Source organism: Siniperca chuatsi, linkage group LG21 (genome assembly GCF_020085105.1).
Source record: "Siniperca chuatsi isolate FFG_IHB_CAS linkage group LG21, ASM2008510v1, whole genome shotgun sequence".
NCBI lineage: Eukaryota > Metazoa > Chordata > Actinopteri > Centrarchiformes > Sinipercidae > Siniperca > Siniperca chuatsi.
In genome coordinates this window covers 3,775,987-3,794,682 of record NC_058062.1, presented here as the reverse complement: position 1 = coordinate 3,794,682, position 18,696 = coordinate 3,775,987, and the positions used below count along the sequence as shown (strand labels likewise).

At 40.0% G+C, this 18,696-nt stretch overlaps 1 protein-coding gene across 1 annotated transcript in view; it reads right to left on the bottom strand.

Annotated features, from left to right (window-relative positions):
* gas7a (growth arrest-specific 7a) overlaps positions 1-18,696 on the bottom strand; it is a 39,656-nt gene that overhangs the window by 6,215 nt on the left and 14,745 nt on the right. Inside the window, exons 5-11 of the mRNA XM_044181925.1 lie at positions 18,578-18,640; positions 13,117-13,206; positions 11,008-11,123; positions 7,839-7,913; positions 6,903-6,981; positions 5,218-5,349; positions 3,520-3,643 (exon numbers count right to left, since the gene is read on the bottom strand). Of these exons, the coding sequence (XP_044037860.1) occupies positions 3,520-3,643; positions 5,218-5,349; positions 6,903-6,981; positions 7,839-7,913; positions 11,008-11,123; positions 13,117-13,206; positions 18,578-18,640 (679 nt within the window). The remainder of the gene's footprint in view (positions 1-3,519; positions 3,644-5,217; positions 5,350-6,902; positions 6,982-7,838; positions 7,914-11,007; positions 11,124-13,116; positions 13,207-18,577; positions 18,641-18,696) is intronic.

The following is an 18,696-nucleotide window of genomic DNA, read 5'->3' as shown; positions in this document are numbered from 1 at the left end:
CTGCACATTTCTGGGACAAACATGAAATGGATCTCAGATTTGGTTTGACAACTACTATTTTTAAATCAGTGCTAAAAACCTGAACTGCTCACATTCGCTTTGGATTAATATAATAATAATGTTTTTGTTTTGTTCTTTAGAAATCTGCATTATAAATTATTCTGTATTTTTGTTTGCTCCATCAAGATGAATCGTGGTTTAATGTGGACATATGTTTGAAATAAATCACATCGAAGAAATAGTTTCACATTTAGTTTGTGTTGTGTTCAGACTATCCATTTTCTTATTAAGTTTTCATTGTGTTTTGTATTGCAGAGTATTTTATTACTTTTGTGATAAATGACGCTTTTCAGTTTCATCTAAAGTCAATTAGCTTTCCACATAAACCTCTACTTAAACAAGCTGTTTGGGGTTTATTGACAAAACATTATTCACGATCCACTACACTGATTGGCTCGCAGTATTGATGATCCCAAACTCCACCTTCACATGTGCAAATAAAGTCCATCTGTAACAGTACAGTATTCTGATTCAGACCCCAAATTAAAAAGGTGAGAGAGTCCATTATTTAGTCCAGTATGACATCACAGTGAACAGTGGTGGAAACTAACTAACTATATTTATATTTATTTAAGTACTGGACTTAAATACAATTTTGAGGTGCTTGTACTTTACTTGAGTGTTTCCATTTAATGCTTCTTATACTACTACTCCACTACATTTCAGAGGGAAATATGTCACTTTTCAGTTAGTTACCTCTTGTTACTTTCAAATTAAGATTTCGTGTAAAACATGATATGATGAGTTTGTAAATTACAACACATTATTAAACTAGTGGTTCTCAATCTTTTTGGCTTGTGATATGAAAAGCAGTGTCTAGTTGGGTCACATTTATGAGTTGTTAGCAGGACACATTTCCCCTCTAAACCTCCCCGAATAGGATAAATAACTGTTTGAGGCACAAAGAGGTAAAACTCTCCATCATTTCACCAAAAAGCAGTGGCTCCCAAACCAAAGGTCAGACCCCCTCAAATGTATCTTGTGACCCTTTGGAGGGGCCCGACCCCTAGGTTGGGAACCACTGGATAAAACTAACTAACTGTATATAAAGTAGTTAAAACTAGCTAACCATATTTAAAGTAGTTAAAATTAGCTAACGGTATATAAAGTAGTTTAGAAAAGGTTTCAGTCGTAGTCATCTGGACACTGTTTTCAGAATCAAGAAGTTTCGGCTCCCATCCGGAAGTCATTCTCAATTGTGAAAATGGTCTGAGAACTCAGAAATTTAAGCTACTCTGTGTTGCTTAAGCCCTGCCCTCAGGGAAGTAGTTAAAACTAGCTAACTGTATATAAAGTAGTTAAAACTAGCTAACTGTATATAAAGTAGTTAAAACTAGCTACCAGTATGTAAAGCAGTTCAAATTAGCTCCACCTCGATCAGCTACAACAGTAAAAGGCTGCTCTAACATCGATGCATCAGTATTAACAATCTAATAACGTCTGCTATAATAATATATCAGTCACAGGGGACATTTTACTGCAGAATGAGCACTTTTGATACTTTAAATACATTTTGCTGATAATACTCCTGTACTTCACTTGTAGGATTCTAAATGGAGAACTTCTACTTGTAACGGAGTATTTTTACTTTGTGATACTTTTTATTTAATAAAGTATCTGAGTACTTCTTTCACCACTGACACTGAAGAGCTATTCAGATTGCCTTATTCAAATGGTGTAATTTCATTGTGTCAAAAAATTGGTGAAGCAGAGACAAGTCATATTATAAAAATTCTTAACATCCAAGTATAAAGTAGGTTCTTTAAATAGCAGCTTCCAATGTATTTCCCCAGGGTCAAATATGTATGTTTTTCTCTATTTCTGGTTATCATGTCATGTCTCTCTCCCAAATCCAATTAGATGTAAGGTCTTTTTTCAGTTTGCGACTATTGGTCAAACACTGCAGAATATTTCAGCTCTCTATATCCTAAAACATAAAGACGTGTCAGATAGTAAAACTGAATTACTGAAGCTTATTAAAATTCATCCAGTGAAGGTAAAAACACAGCCCCGTCTTTGGCAGCGAGTGCAGTGAGCCGTGATGACACTTGGCCCAACCTTGAGGTAGCAGAGTTGATCACCAGCACGAGGCTGACATAATTTAAATGTGCTTTATGAGCGCTATTGATTAGTGCTGTGGACTGTGACTAATCTACTGAGTGGAAGAGAGAAAGAGAGAAGTTCCTGCAGTGCTTTCTCTCTACTGAAGCTTGTGCATAACAGAGCTGTAGGAGAGAACAATTACTACATGAACTTGTCTTCTTTCTTATTAAAATGTCAGACACAGTGTATCTCAGGTAGGATTTCTTTTGCTATTTGTCCTTCTAGTTTCTGCAATTTAGACGAATTAAACAATACAAAATCAAATTAACTTCACCTTATGATAAACATTATAATTATAAAAGGTGCAAATAAAAATGTTGACATTTTGAGTGTTTATTTATTTATTTCTATTTATTTCTACAACCATGCTAGCAGCTATCTGAGGCTGTACTTTGGCACAGTGGTGTGCTTTGAACTAAATGCTAACATCAGCATGCTAACATGCTCATAATGACAATGCTAACATGCTGGTGTGTATCAGGTATAGTCACTAGGCGATTTGTTAATTTTTAACAGGGGGGACAGAGGGTTTCCCGGCTCATGAAGCACCCCCTGTAGCAAAATAGTTTAGAGAATATAAACGTTATAGATCCAAGACGAAACTGACAGAAGGGCGGGACTCAGAGAAAAAGTTGCAATTACAAGCACCATGGGTTTATCAATACACAGCGAGTTAGGCTACTGATATTTCAGAGCCACGGGCGGGGGCCATAGAGTCTAACTTGCACAAACCTTGGTCAGATAAAGGATCAATGAGTCAGGCAGACTAGACTAACATATCAACCAAACTGCCCCTGCACTCTCTCTGCTACTAGAAGATGGAGGGGGGGGGATGGCAGGTTAACAAGGGGGATGCATTTTGGTCATTTTCCTAACAAGGGGGATGACATCCCCCTTCATCCCCCCTCAAATCACCTACTGGGTATAATATTTACCATGTTCACCATCTTAGTTTAGCATGTTAGCATGCTAACATTTGCTAATTAGCACTAAATGTCATCAGTTTAGCAGGTATTTGTCCATAAATCAAAGTACTGGACAAATTTTGAAATGGTGGTGCTAGATGAAAAGTTAAACAACGACCAAAGTTATTACAATTAATCCTGAGGAGAACGACTACCAAATTTTATGGCAATCCATCCACTCAAAACCACAAATGTGAACCTCATGGTGAAACTAGAGGAAAAATCAGGAGATCACTAAAGTCATTTGGATTCATCTTCTGGGGACCATGAGCGTCTGTAAACAATTTCATGGAAATACATCCAATAACTGTATTCAGTCTGGACCAAAGTGGTGGACTGACTGACTGACATCGCCAGCTCTTATTTAAGCTCTGACTCTGTGACAGCTGACCTGCTTGTGTGGATTTCCTCCGGGCCTTCTTTATGTCCTCCTCCGTCTTGTTGCTGAGTTTGATCTCCAGCTGCTGGGTCTTCACCTCCAGATCCTTCTGCCTGTCTGCCAGAGCTTTACGAGCCTGCATCGCAAACACACACACACACACACACACACACACACACACACACACACACACACACACACATCAAGCGGGATGTGTGAATGTAGAAACAATGAGTCATTCAGCATAATCCTCAGATTTACTGTACCTACATCTATTACAAGAGTCATTACAGCCTTTTCATGTTGGCTACTGACATCTGCGCTACAACCCTCATCATCCTTTAATCTTTTCTTAATCCACATTATAGAGTCTTTCTTCTTGGTTTCGCACCTCTCTAAGGTCATGGTGTAATAGCGTTTGAAAGGTAGGCAAACAGTGACAGTGATGCGTAAGCTAAGAAAACACTGCAACTCTTTTTCGAGAAACACCAACAAAAACAAAACATGTGGGATGGAGTCATTCTAAACCCACTGATAAGGTCACTTAATGCAGTGGAGCAGGGATGGAGCCAAAAGTTTGCTTTTGGCTGGAAATAATTTTCATTACTGGGATAACTTCAGTGATAGACAGTAAACACTGAATGAAAAATATGTCAAACGTGGTTGCAGATGCTGTGAAAACCACGCCAAGGTTAAACATTTTAGATGATAATTTAAGCAGGTCTCAAATATACAACCATATTCACTTTAGGAATGTTTAGACTTTAAGGAAAGCACAAAAGAGATGACAGGAAGGGCAACAAGCACGCAATTTTTGAATGAGTCATGTAGCTTTAGCCTCAGTCTGTTAGCATCGTGTATGTAGCATCAAGTGTATATTTAAGATCCTTTTACAGGGATAAAAGCCCCTTGAGGCAAATTCTGTGATTTATGATATTGGCATATATAAATAAAATTGACTTGACTTTTTGTTTTATTCGGGTCAGGTGGAAACATTAGAAAGTCAGCCGTTGATAGCATTTTAAACCAACTAATGGCACTAACGCTAGCTTAATTAGCTAGCTAGCTATTACAGCAAGCAAGCAGTCAGAAAGATTATTTATAATTTTAATGGTAAATATGCCAGTGTTATTATTGTAACGATGTAACAATAGTAACTAAAATACGGCGTGGCCTTGCTTGTGTGACTTCACAATAACAACAACAATCTACTTTTTAATACATATTTTGGATATGTGCATAGGAAAACCTAAATAGAAGCATCACATATTTGTCAAAACGACACAATATCACAAATTTGTTTTGCCTTGGCTAATGTGGAAATGTTTGTGCTTCCATTTTGCCTTGTTTTATTTCTGGAAGTGCAGACGCATCACCCACATAATGCTGCTACCCACCACAACATGCATTTGTTCCAACAGAAAATGCCTAAAAGTAAAAATCAAAAACAGGGAGGAAACTAATTCATTCATGAAATGATTTTAGCAGGTGGGAAGCAACAAAGTACTGTACCAAAATGTTCTACAGTAAGTGTAGGAGTTCCTGAAGCTCTTTATGTAATCTTTCTGATATGGACAAACACTGATGTGTATTTTCTTGTGCCGACTATTTGGAGATTCACTTCTGGAAATTTGTTTACTATTTGGAGGGAAATAAGTAAGGAGTGAGGGGAAACAGATTAATAATCTACTGGCAGGTCAGACTCAGTACCTTCTCCACACCTGCGTAGCGACTCGCCAGCTGCTTCCTGAGGTCGGCGATGTGATGGTCGTACTTTTTCAGGTCCTTCTTGAAGTTGTCGCCCCTGAACGTCAGCAAGGGTTTTTCTACCTCAGTGTGGAGCTGTGAAAACAAGTCACTCAGCTGTTGGTAACTGTAATATGTAACAGTTCATGTTGTGTCATGGGAAGACGGCAAATACAAAACTGTCCCTGTGGTGATAGACTGATATGCCATTGCTGTCCCCCTCCTATTGTATGCACTGTATTTTGTATTATTTTGTAGTGTTTCTGTTACGTGTCACGTCTGCACCAATAATATCTGTGAGTACAATCTATATGTGGGTAGTTCAGCACAGGGAAAACACCGGGTACACACCTGTGACTACATAACATCATCTAAATATTCATTTTTCATCACTTTGTTAACATAAAATCCCTACTCAAACTGCTTCCACTACTGAAACGCTTACTTAGAGAAGGTGCTGATTGGCAAATATATGGTTCAGGTGTTAAATAACAAAGGTTTACTGAACATTAACCTTGTTTTTTTTAAGTATAGTTGCGTGCCAGAGCCTTTCTCTAAAATCACTACATCCCTTGACACAGTGCATTTTATTAAAACCATGGTAAAGTACAGCTTCTAAGGGCTTATTGCTTAATAAATCTATCACCATAAAGGAAGACAATTACAGCCTCTGTTTCTATTCCTCTCACCAAACACTTGTCCAATAATATATTTATGACACTTCAATAAACTACAAAGTGCTTGTCAGCACTGCTGGCTCTCCAAACAGAATGCTAATCTAGTGCAAATGCCAAAGCTAGAAGATATGTATGAAATGTAGCTTATTAGAAACTCAGAGAAAAGAAATGAGCCAGAGCTTCTGCAGGCTTGATAAGATTTCTCATTCCCCGCCTGACCACGCATTACCTTCTCCTCACCCGTCTCATAATGAAGCATGGAGTGTCAGAGCACTGGTGGAGCAGGGGAGAGCCTGCATGGCCCTGGGTGGGGGCTCGTCAGAACACGTAACTAATTAATCAGACAACGGAGGGCTATGAAAAGCTCCGAGGCAGCCTCTGCGTTATTTAAGGCTGCATCTGAGGCCAGTGTGCGGTTTCTGCATCGCTGGTAATCGGATCGCGGACAGGTCATTTTCTTTGGTCAACACTGACAAGGTTGAGGTATACAAGCCCCGTCACCTCAGGATGTGGTCAGATCAAGTATCCATTAATTCATTTGATTGAAAACATAAAACACTTGACCTGAAGGTGCAGAAAACTGCAAACCAAAGGCATGCACACAGAGGATGAAAGCAGACCCTAAAATGTTTGTGATTAGTTATAAATGTTAACTTTAGGCATTTGTTACTTTTTTACACCTAAAATCTTTACAAATCGACTGATCGTTTTGTCTAGAAAATGTCAATAAATAGTGGAAAAGACCATTATAATGTACTAGAGTCGAGGGTGGATTCATCATTTTTCTTGCTTTATCTGACCATCAATCGGAAACCCAAAGATTTTCAGTTTATTATCACATATAACCGAGAAAAGCAGCTAAAATTAGTGTTTGACATTGCAATTATTAATCCATTACTTAACTTTTTCAGCTCTATATGAGGTTTCACAATAAATGCATTCCTTTCTAACAATGTCCTCAGCAGATTTTACCTTGTTGGAGAACTTTAGGTGAACTTCAGCCTCGTCATGAAGACTCTTCTTCAGCTGAGTCCAGGCTTCTCCGAGAGTCCTGAGAAAAGATTGATGTGAAATAAATTGAACCCTTAACCCTTAGAGAGCATAAACACTCAACAATTCTCCAACACTATTACACCTTTGCTATTATTTAAATTTCAACAAAAAAGTGGGTGAGCTAGTCATGAAATAGGCTTTTTTATCGTAATCTGTAACCCCACAAATAGGGACATACTAACGATTTAAGCTCACATTAGAGCAGACAATCATGATGTTAAATTTTAAACGACAACTATGGTTTATTACAACTCTAATTTTCATCGTTAATATAGGTCACAATCACTATAGGTAGTATAGACCACTGGTGGAAAGTACATTAACTCAAGTACTGCACTTCACCAGTTCACCCCAAAAATCTAAAATACACATTTTTCCTCTTACCTGTAGTGTTTATCCACCTAGATTGTTTTGGTGTGAGTTGTGAGTTTTGGAGATATCGGCCGTAGAGATGTCTGCATTATTTGAATATAATGGGATATACATGGCACTGTATGTAGGAGCTATCTGTAGAAAGAAAATAGTTCCTACATGAAACTGCTCACAACAAATCTGTGGATTATGTTGAGTAAAAAAGGCAGACATCTCTACGGCCGTTATCTTCTCTGTCTACTGATTTTGAGATCTGCTCAAAGATTTCTGTTATTTTGCTGACAGACAAACATGAAAAAACATCCAGTCTTTGATGATAGTAACAGTCTTTGGTAGGCGCATCAAACACAAAAAGTAGTGTGGGAATAAGTCTATTTTAAAAACTCAGTCCTTTTAACTACTAAACCTATGTACTGTTTTGCAGTTGGAGCTTTCGAGCGGCACACACTGTTTCCTCTTGCAGCTTCTGTTTTCTGCACTCACCCTTCCTCCTGTGCTGCCAGGGGGCTCAGAGACAGCTTGGAGAGGTTCTTGGCATATTCTTCTTCAATTTTTATCCTGAAACACAAAGAACCAAGATGTGAAACCCTGAGCTGCCTGGCTCAAGGGAGGACAGAATCTGCTTTAGCGAGGTAGAAAAAAATGCTTTAACACAGTAAATTTCAGGGGTGCACTGCAACAGAATGACAGGAACTTCAACTACAATTTGCTGCAAAGACTGAAACCCAAATGGCGCCCACAGCCCTGACCCCTGTACATCAATAATCCCATTGTACTTGTGAAAAATTCTCCAGCAGTATTGTACACAACAGCACATTCTGTGCTGCTCTCATTTCCAGAGATGTGCTCATATTTGCCCTGAGGGCCATTCAACCAGGGTAGCCATGTTTGTGCATTTTGTGACATTCACTTCTTGCACCCGTCTCACATTTACCATCCACACCTGAGTAAATCTGTCACCTAAAGAAGGTCACGAGGCCCATTCTTTGACTTAATGTTCTGGTACTCGCAGCACCGAGCAACCCAGCGAAACAACACAGAAAGGTCAGCACTGAATAGTAATCTACTTGAAGGATTTGGGAGACGGTGTCCTCTTAAATCAAACCTGTTCAAAGAAGAATCCTCATTAACTTCCCACGACTCGGACCAGGATGTGAATAGAGCTTTTGTAGAAGTAGCTGGAGCTAATTATACAGAGGGAGACGTGACATCGGACGTAAAAGTTTTAACTGAACTCCAAATTATTCATGTTGTTCTTTGAATCTGTTTCAAATTCAGTAGGAGCGCTAAGCGATCTATGCATTTCCTGTCTGCTCAGTTGCTTCGTTGAGATCTAAAGAAGACCCTTAATTACTGGTTGCGAGCATAAACAGCAAAGACAAAAGCTTGGAGCCCACCACCCTACAGATCCTTTTATAAAGTGAGCTTTCTCTGGAGAGATCTTGTATCACCATGGACATGATTTTGGGGTCTTGTTTTGCAGTCTTGTTTATATAAATAGCCAGAATACTTTCCTTACTTATAATTAAAATATTCATGGCCATGACAGATGCAGCAAAACATTTTTGATACTTTGAGGTACATTTTTCATTAATAAAATGAGCAAAAAATGCCCTCATGATTTAATTATTTTGGTCATAAAGAGTAAACATTTTCATACATTTTGTAAATCTGAACCTTTATGTTTCATGTGAGGTAGTGTATAAAAAGTAACATGAAGTGGTGGAGAAAGTATTCAGATCCTTGACTTAAGTAAAAGCAGTGCTACCACAGTGTAAATTACAAAAGCCCTGCATTCAAAATGTTACTTTATTTACTGTTGGGTAGTTTAATCTATAGAAATGCATCATATTTTATAATCTCATTATATATTATGTATGCAAAATCTGAACCTGCAAAGTAACTAGCAACTGTAACCAGTAGGCGTTTTGATTTCATCCCCCTTCTTAGCAAAATAACCAAACTCCGTCCTTCTTGTTAACCTGATCAAAAGATGCTCTGTGCTTTGTCTCGTAGTGGCGCTTCACATTGCCGCTCCGACTGGGCCACCCCCCCTGTTAAAAATGAACAAATCGCCTACTGACGGTCAAATAAATGTAGTGGAGTCCAAATATGTAGCAACAAAGACAAAATACTGAAGTACAGTATGAGTACTCCAAAATTGTGCTTGAGTAAATGTACTTAATTACATTCCACCACCTGTAATAGCTAAAGTAAGTGTCATTACTATAATTGCCAGCAGTATTACTTGATGTATGCAATGTTCATTTTCTCCCTGAAAATAAATAAGGCAAGAAATATCTCTGTAGTTGTACAAGGACGAAAGAACACAGACTTACAAATACTGACAGTGATAACACAGAGATAAACAGCTCTATTGAACACTGAATAGGTGCATTCATTGATTTTTCTGACTATGATGAATAATGTAGACGTGTTGAATCACAGCAAACTGGTGTAGTTGATGCAGTTTTTTGTACTTGTGTGTAAACCAAAGACCTTCTCTACACTAAGAGTAGCTCTATAGCCAATATATGAGAACCAGTGAGCTATATTATTATATTTCTAGTAGTCAATAATACGTTTCATTCCTTTGTCAGTAGGAAATATTAACTCTCCCGGTATTGTTTAATAACACATTATATCGATAATGTAATGCAATGTGCTACATGCTTGGTCTAACACAAAGCTCTCTCATGCTTCGTGTGTCAGCTTCAACATTTTGAGAATCCAGGACCTTTTTATTTCCAAGAATTGTGAACTGGACTGAAATCCACTGAAAAAGAAGACTGTTAAGGATTTTGTTACTGTTAGCGAATCCCATGAAAAGACCAAAACCAACAATGTGTTGGTCCATCTCTCAGGACTTTCTGACTTCCCTACCCTGTCTGTTGCACTCAGCCCCATATTGCATATTGGTTCCTACTGCAAACATAAATCTTTAAAAACAGCAAAAAATATTCATACTTTCATTTAAAAAGAAAAGGCTCAGTAGTTTCCTAAAACAGCTGCTCACTGCAGTTTTTAGCAAACGTTACTCAAACAGGAGGACATTTGTTGGGGACTACTTTCAGCGGCGGATGAATCCACATGTGGTGCTCTAGTGAGTATTTGGGGCAGCAGGACGGTGTGTGTGGGACTGAGTCAGAATAAACTCCAGTGTGTGTGTTCATGGTGATGAAGGAACACGTCACCCAGTGCAACAGTGCGGCTCACTGATGTGTTTTTAATTTTGGACAACAATGGAGCTCTGTGGCTCAGATGAAGAAGATACATCAGGCTGTGATTCACACACGCACACTACTTGTTAGTAGATACATTTATTGTTGGTTTTAGTCTTTTCATGGGATTTGATGAGAAATGAGAGAAAACAAGAGAAATACAGAATATCACCAGCTGTTTCCTTTAGGAGAGGAGGTCACCGACATAAGAATTATCTTGCTGACCTGCTGATTTTTATTTTACTTGCTTGTTTTACATAACCAACTTCTACTCTAATAAAAGGCTTCTCTGGCTCCTCTAATGGGAATATTTCTGCCTCCTGAGAAACTCTGTCTGACACTCTTGTTAATTAATTAATTAAAACTGCTGTCAACAAACTGCTGTCTCTGTTTTGTTGTTATAACAGTCTGATCTGAAATGAAACTGTTACCTCTCGTGGATAAACTCGGCCATCTCTTTCTGCATCTGTTTGCCCTTCAGCTGCTTCTGCAGAAGAACCTCGAAGCCCGCCACCGAGGTGGTCCCCTGGGGGTCTTTCTTGTCGGTCTGCGGAGGAGGAGACCATCATTCAAAGGCAGCAGTGCAACAATAAACAACCACAGCTCTGAGTTCACGTACAGAGCGTCCAGTGACACCTCTTTGTTCTTTATGTTTGAGAGCGTGTAGAGGTTTGTGAGAATGAGCTCTGAATGTGTGACTCACACTTGCATGTCAAGGAGGACACGCGTTGGTGTGTATGCACGTCAATCACTGAGGGGTGGATGTGTAGTATGTGTGTGTTTCTGAGCAGGATCCGAGGGTGTGCAGCACTTTGTCTTGTTTGTGACAGGACTAATGTGCGTCGACTCGAGGTGCCAGATTTATTTCACACAGCAGGGCTGAGCAGCAGGTCAGTGGACGCACAAAACATCACAAGCAGGATGACACGACAGGCCGCAAACAGGCAGCCAAACAGCAAAAAGGGGGGAGGAAACAGGCGTCAGATTTCAGTCGATTATGCAGGCTGGTTTTTCGATACAAATCTAATTTAGGATGGAAATGTATGGAAACTGAAAATTACAGGAGCCACTCGGGAGTCGTTTGAAGCAGGATGATCATTGTGTTTGCAGAGAAGCTGGTCGATTGGCCTTCCACCTGCGATCCGCCTACTCCAACACGAAAGACAATTGTATCTTTTGTTAAATGAGAAGGAGAGGGGATCCATTTGCATCTATCAAAATGCACATTGACTGCTTTCTGTCAGTGCACAGCCCTGTTATAGTCACATAATTTAATGTAAGCTTTTAGCGTTTAACTGCACTTTACATTTACCGGCAAAGATTAGTTCTAAAGGTCAACGAAATGTGTTGACAGGAACCTTCAGGAGCTTTTCTTGTGGGACCAAACAAACACAAAGTGTAAGATATCAGTGCAAATTGTGAAATCTTTGGTCCCTTATTTAGAAACGTTACCTTGTGGTTGAGTTAAAAAGTGACTTGGGTTTGTACTAAAGTTTCGGTGAGGCAGTTACAAGGTCTGCTTAAGGTGTAGCATTTTTGTTATTTTTTTTATTGTGACAGATATGTACTGAGCAGGACATTTTACAGATGAACAATAAACTTCTCTCTGTAATATTTTCACTGTTTCTAAACTACCTCCAAAATGTCTTGGGCATTTCTGTACAGCAGTATCTTGTTAATTACTGGCACACGTTTATGCAGATAACGATATATCTGCAATAAACTATATATAGGCAGATACTGGCCGAGCCAATTTATATTTTGAGGTCTACTGTATGCCTGTTTGTAGTCATATCTACTCCATGGGGTAGATGTGACTTCTCTTACCGTATGAGCATGAGCAACATGGTTTAATTCGAAGACATTTTGCTCATTTTTTAGTGAGGGAAATACATATTTGGTGATTTTTTTTGTTTTGTTTTTGTTAAGTGAAAGGATTAAATGCTCCTTTTTAGTTTGAGCAAGACTAAGAGTCTGCAGCTCCGTGAGACTGTACTAAACCACAGTGGTGATCTCAGCTAAATGCTAACATCAGCATGCTAACATGCTGACTTAGGCAGGAATAATGTTTACCATGTTCACCATCTTAGTTTAGCATGTTAGCTTGCTGACATTTGCGAAAATGCTAACATTTGCCAATTAGCAATGTCATTAGTTTTGCAGGTATTTGGCCATAAACCAAAATTTAAATTTTGACGTGATGATGGCGCTACATGAAAAGTTAAGGGGCCACCAGAGTTATTACATTTCATCCTGAGGAGAACATGAATGTCAGTACAAAACTTCATGGCAATCCATCTGATATTTGTTGAGATATTTCAGTCTGGACCAAAGTGGTGGCTAAAATGAATTCTACCTCTTAGGCAAATAAAAGTGTGCTTTTTAAGTTGATGAACAGGCAACATTATAGAGCTACATGGTTTTCAGAGGACAGTGACTATATACACTGCTCCATGCCTCATCATTTCTCTATATGAGATTTGCACTCATCATCACCAAAATATCACAAGGGATAGTTCCAGTGTTTCAGCAGAACTCACCCAGAAGTAATCGCAGTAGCTCCATTCGTTGGGCTTCAGGAGCTGCTGCTCCGGACTTTCTCCAGGCAGAGGGAAAGTCACACAGTTGATCTGAAGCAAGAAGAGAAGAAATATAGCGATGAGAAGCAATGACCTAACTGGGAAATGAAAAACAGTGACAAATAACAGATCTGTGAGCCGAACACGACATGAGGAGTGGAGTCGAAATGATGTCTTTAAGAGAGAGATGTAAAAGACCTGAGTTTCATTTAGATCATGCAGATGAGAGGAAAAAGGTCAGGCATGAGTAAACATATGAATGTGGTGATGTTGACCATCCAGAAGGTGACCCATGGGCCTTCAGGGGGAGAGAGAGACACAGAGAGAAAGACAGAGAGACAGAGAGAGAGACCCTGTCCACTCAAAAACAGAGAGAAACCTTTTATACTACAGTGTATCCCTCAAATTGAACAAACAAACTTTATACACTTGAGAATACGTGCTGTTGCAGATACACATACCCAGCACTCAGCCTGAATACAGACTCCATGGTCCACAACGTCTTCAATTACTCTTGGGGCTGCAATTATGTAATGTTCACCATCTGTGAGCATCCCTCCTGGCACTGCAAGATACCCTCTGTGCCATGTCAAACGCTGCTGCAAACTACATGGGCATCCAGACAGGATGCTTCATTCACAAACACACAAAAACACACTGAGTCACAGTGTGTACCGCATGAGCTCACCACTGTACTGCTGTCACACAGACTGAAGGAAAACACTGAGCATTCACCAGCTGGCTCAACCGAACTGCTTCATTCTTTTCACTCTCAAATTTCAAATAAAGGTGTGACAGGAATCATTCGAATCGTCTGAACAACATCATGTCAGTTAGGTTTATGTTCACCAGCCCGGGTCGTGTGTGACGCTTTACAAAGAGTGCTGAAGGGAAGCAGGAGGCTAAAGATGAGAGAGGCAGGATGTGTGGCGAGTTTGGTGTAGTGGTCACAGTTGAAACTGCAGGTCATGTGACACGCTTTTCCCCCTCACACAATCATTACAAAAAACACTTCAACTTTACCTCTTGTATTATCAAAATTTGAGCCATATGGTCCAATATCATGATGACATATCATCACCTTTTAATTTGATATGTTGAACTTGTTAGCAAACAGCTGCTAATTTACACATCCAGCAGTCACGGAGAAACATGATCCTTCATTAGGAGTCATTAGCTCTGTTTTTGGTCTCCACCACCTCCTGAGGGAAATATCTGGCTCTTTAGCTGCTAAATGCTCCACTATGTTGAAGAGTTAGTCTCTAACTGTGTCTCTCTGCTGTGTGCTGCCGAGCAGGTAGTGTTCAGTGGGTTGAGCAGAGCTTTTTTTGCTGCTTTTCAGCTGCTGGAAACAGGTGTTATGATAGCGAGGAGACTGAACCAAACAATAAAGTTGCGGGGACATAAAACCAAAAGAATGAGCTGAAATATGTTACAAAGATCAGTAGAGCTGAGGGGAACTGCAGAGTTGGGTGATAATTCTCTGTGGGTTTGTCACTATGACGATTACACACATTTTCTTCATTGTTAATATAAAAATATTGATTTGTTAAGCCTAAATTTTGATTTTAGAATTCTTATCTGCAGAACCTACCCAAGTATTTAAAGCTACATTAATATTTAGCACATCATTTTGGACATTACATTTTTGGTGAGAGAGACTCCAAAACTCACAGACATATTGGCTTATTGAGTTTATTGAGCAGCAAATACCAATTTAAACATCCAGCAGACACAGAGCAACATTATCATTCACCCCACTATCATCCCCGTGTTTCTGTCCTCATCTGATCAACAGAATCAGTTCTCATCTCTGTTCTCTATCAGCACTGTGGTCAACTGTTGTTGTTTTTAAATGTGCTTTATAAATAAAGTTGGATTGGATATTTACTGTCTTTTATTTTGTCTGTCTGAGTTTGGAGATGGACAGGTAGTTTGTACAATCAGGTCCTCAGAGCTCTTTGATGGAAATGGCTGCCTACAATTTTATATGTTGATGTGATTTATATATGATGTGTAGCTGGAGAACCAAAACAAAAGGCTGAAGTTGCGTAGTGCTGCAAAGCTGGTGATAATTCTCTTTGTGCTCTGCAATGCGAGCTACTCCTTTCACATCACACACACATCTGATTTATTAAAAAAATATTACTTTAATGTGCAACATGTCTGTCGGGGGAATGAGATTCTTTTCTCTGCTGCAGTCTCGCTGTGTGATTCACGATGATAGGATGGGTGTAGTTTTGCATAAAACTCTCGTCTTGTGCTGCTTTAAAGAAATACTGAGCATGAAAAAGCTGAACTTCTGTCGACATTGACCTCTTCATTCTCTGCACTGCCACTGCAGCACTTGATCTGAACAGCTTCCGATAAACAACTTTAAAAACAGATGAGTAATACTCTTTCTATGTTATATAATCACTAAAAAATCCAGAGGAAATACTAATATGGCTACTTGCCAAATGGGCATCCAGATACGACAGACAGCAACTAAAACATAAGCACTGAAATGACATGCTAACTCACAGTAACACTTTGTAATCTAAAGGAACGGCAGTGTGATTTACTCCGTGTGCTGACCAGTCACTTTGTTCATTTTCTGCCTCAGAGATCATACTGATTGTCATGGGCACCAGATTTTCCATTACACTGGCTCCACATCTATCATGGCTGTTGTTTATCTGCCTCTCACATCCAGCTGAAAATGAGACCATTTATCTAAAGGAAGGCTGTCTGGCAAACTTACCTCTCCTTTATGGCTGCTTAGTGAGGTACTCTGGGGTTGGGAATTAAATATTAATACAGATATATTACATAGATTACCTTTTTGACACAGCATGTAATAAATCCTTCTGAGGGATCTGAAGCCAGTCTGGGGATGTTTGAAGTCCTACTGTTGGACTGGTTGGATGACGCAGCAGGCTGTTTTGCCAAATTTCATCCTTGAATGTTGCAGTTCAGCACAAAACAAAGCTGCAAGCAACATATAACAGCGCCGATTTGTTGAGTGAATTGGGACATTTTGTCCTCACTCAGCATTCACAAAGATTCGCTCTCATGAGGGTTTTGTATCCAGGCTACAGGCATTGGTTGTTTCATTACACATTTTAATGTTTTTACTCATTTATTTATTTATTTTATTTTGCTGAATACAGGGAAAAAAATTCATGACACAGTGGATGAAGAAATGGCTCATGAGAGACAAAAAATGATGGTTTGGCAGTCGAACAAACGAATGAAACACAGTCACTTCCTCTCCTCTCACAGCTATTTCTGAGCAGAATATTTCAGCAAATGAGACTGTAGGATGCGCTGCTGCTGTTGCTAAGCAACAAATTACATTTGCTGTAAAAGACTCCCCTCCTCTATCCACAGACACACACACACACACACACCATAACAAAACAATCTCAGACTTCCACTCTATCTCCACTATTGTCTTTTCTTCCCTCCATTCCTCCGCTCTCTTCTTCCTTGACCAATCAAAAAGCCCCGTCCGAGTCCCGCCAACGAAACCAGATGACACTCTTAACGAGCCGCTGTTCCCCAAGTGCCTTGGCTGAGCACACGCTGCATAGCAACAAGTCAAACTGCACGTGAATGAATGTTTAATAAGCTGACAAACATGGAGGCCTGAAACAAATGCATTTGGTCTGATTTGGTCACACTCGCTGAAGGTGAAAACAAGGTTACAGTCCTTCTCCTATCTGATGTGTAAAGCCTCGGCGTCCTGCGAGGGTCCATTTTGCCAACAGTCATGGATGTGTGCGTCTCCATGACAACTGTAGAGGGTTGTGTAATGTGAGGTGCACCATGGCGAACAAAAAGACACCTTTGTGGACTGACGTCATCCAGCCACTGCTACAGCTTCAATCATTATCACCTGTGTGTTTTTTTCCATCTTCATCAACTGCAGCAGAAATATTTAATATTAAAGCATGATTCTTGATTACACTGCTGCTCTGTACACAGAGTATTTTCTTCCATTTACCAGCTGTATTTTCAGAAATTAAAACTTCTCTGCAATCCTGTTTATTGGGAGCTAATTAAGATATGAAATCGTGTTAAAATACAAAAAAACAAAACAAAACTGCTCTTGTGCTTCAGATCTACGTGAGAATTCACTGGATCCTCATGAAGCCAAATCACATTGTGTCAACAACAGATCTGTGAGCGGTGAAAGCCTGTGAAAAGGCCCTGCAAAGAGAGAAGAGGAAGAAAATAATCTCTTTTTTTCAAACAGCATGTCTTCAGTGAATATCTGAATGGCTTCCCCACCTTCTTCTATGCCAGTGTTTTCCATTTCAACATCCATTAATCACTGCTATTGCTTTTGTCACCATGGAAACTGGACTTGCTGCATCTCTTGCAGGTCTGGTGGGGTTTTTCACAATAGCCAGACTGACGGCTCCCGTGGCTGCAGCAGGTCAGCGAGCCCACCGAGCGCAAAATAAGCCCCTTGCAAGACACAAAACCTCCTCTGTCTGTCTTCCCTTCACCATCACCACCACACGTTCGCCTCACCCTCGCCGCTACCCCCCTCCCACAGTCATCATTATAAGAGATTACATAACCACAGTTTCTGTCTGGGCATCTTAAGACAAAGATACTGTAGACTTTACAGAATGTAGCACATTAAATTCCCCCTCTGTGTATGTAATGAGCCTCAACACAGACTGAGGACTTTGCAGCCCAAATACTACTACAATATGAGCAAAGGGGGAGTTCCTCATAGTCTAGTGCACAAAGTGTTCACTTCCCCAAATGCTGCTGGATGACAAACAGCAGCGCTGTGTGACCTGTACTGCCCTGCAGATTAGATGCGGAGCTCTTTGAGGGGAATACAGTACCACACTGAGCAACAACTTGATGACAAAAACACTCAGAGATCAAGATCACTTCTTTATCTGTCAGACTAAAGACTGCACGATTCTAAAAATACCAACAGCGGTCTGCGGGCTAGGGGATCAGCTCCATACTTTTCACTCACTCAAAAATTGCAAAGCGACAAAACACATTTCAGCGTCTTGAGAGCATTAATTTATCGCTGACAGGCATTAAATGAATATTATGAACCGAGGCCAGTCAGTCAGTGAGACAAAAATGAGTACAAGACTCCTGGACAGCTTCTTCATTCAGATTAATGTGGTATCCAATATGCAGGGAACCCCATGTTACTCCACCAGAACCCATAATGCATTATGATTTGAGCTGCGAGCTTGAAGACAATGTCAACAGATGGTAGTAAAAAGAGAAAAAAAAAAAGACGAGACATGAACTTATTTCTGCCACATGAGGAGCCTCAAAGACACTCAGAGGATGGAGACGGAGGGACAGCAGAGGTGGACAGAAGCAGATGGAAGAAGAAGGAGGAGAAGAAGAAGAAGAAGAGAGGAGGATTAAGTTGGAGCTGCTTGGTACTCACAGTGATCTTGGTCTCCTTGACCTCCCTGATCTGCCTCTTGGCTGGCGAAACAGAGCCGGGGGGCTGTGGGGCGAGACAGGAGGGATCGTCAAAACTCTCCTCAGTGTCAAAGCTGGCTT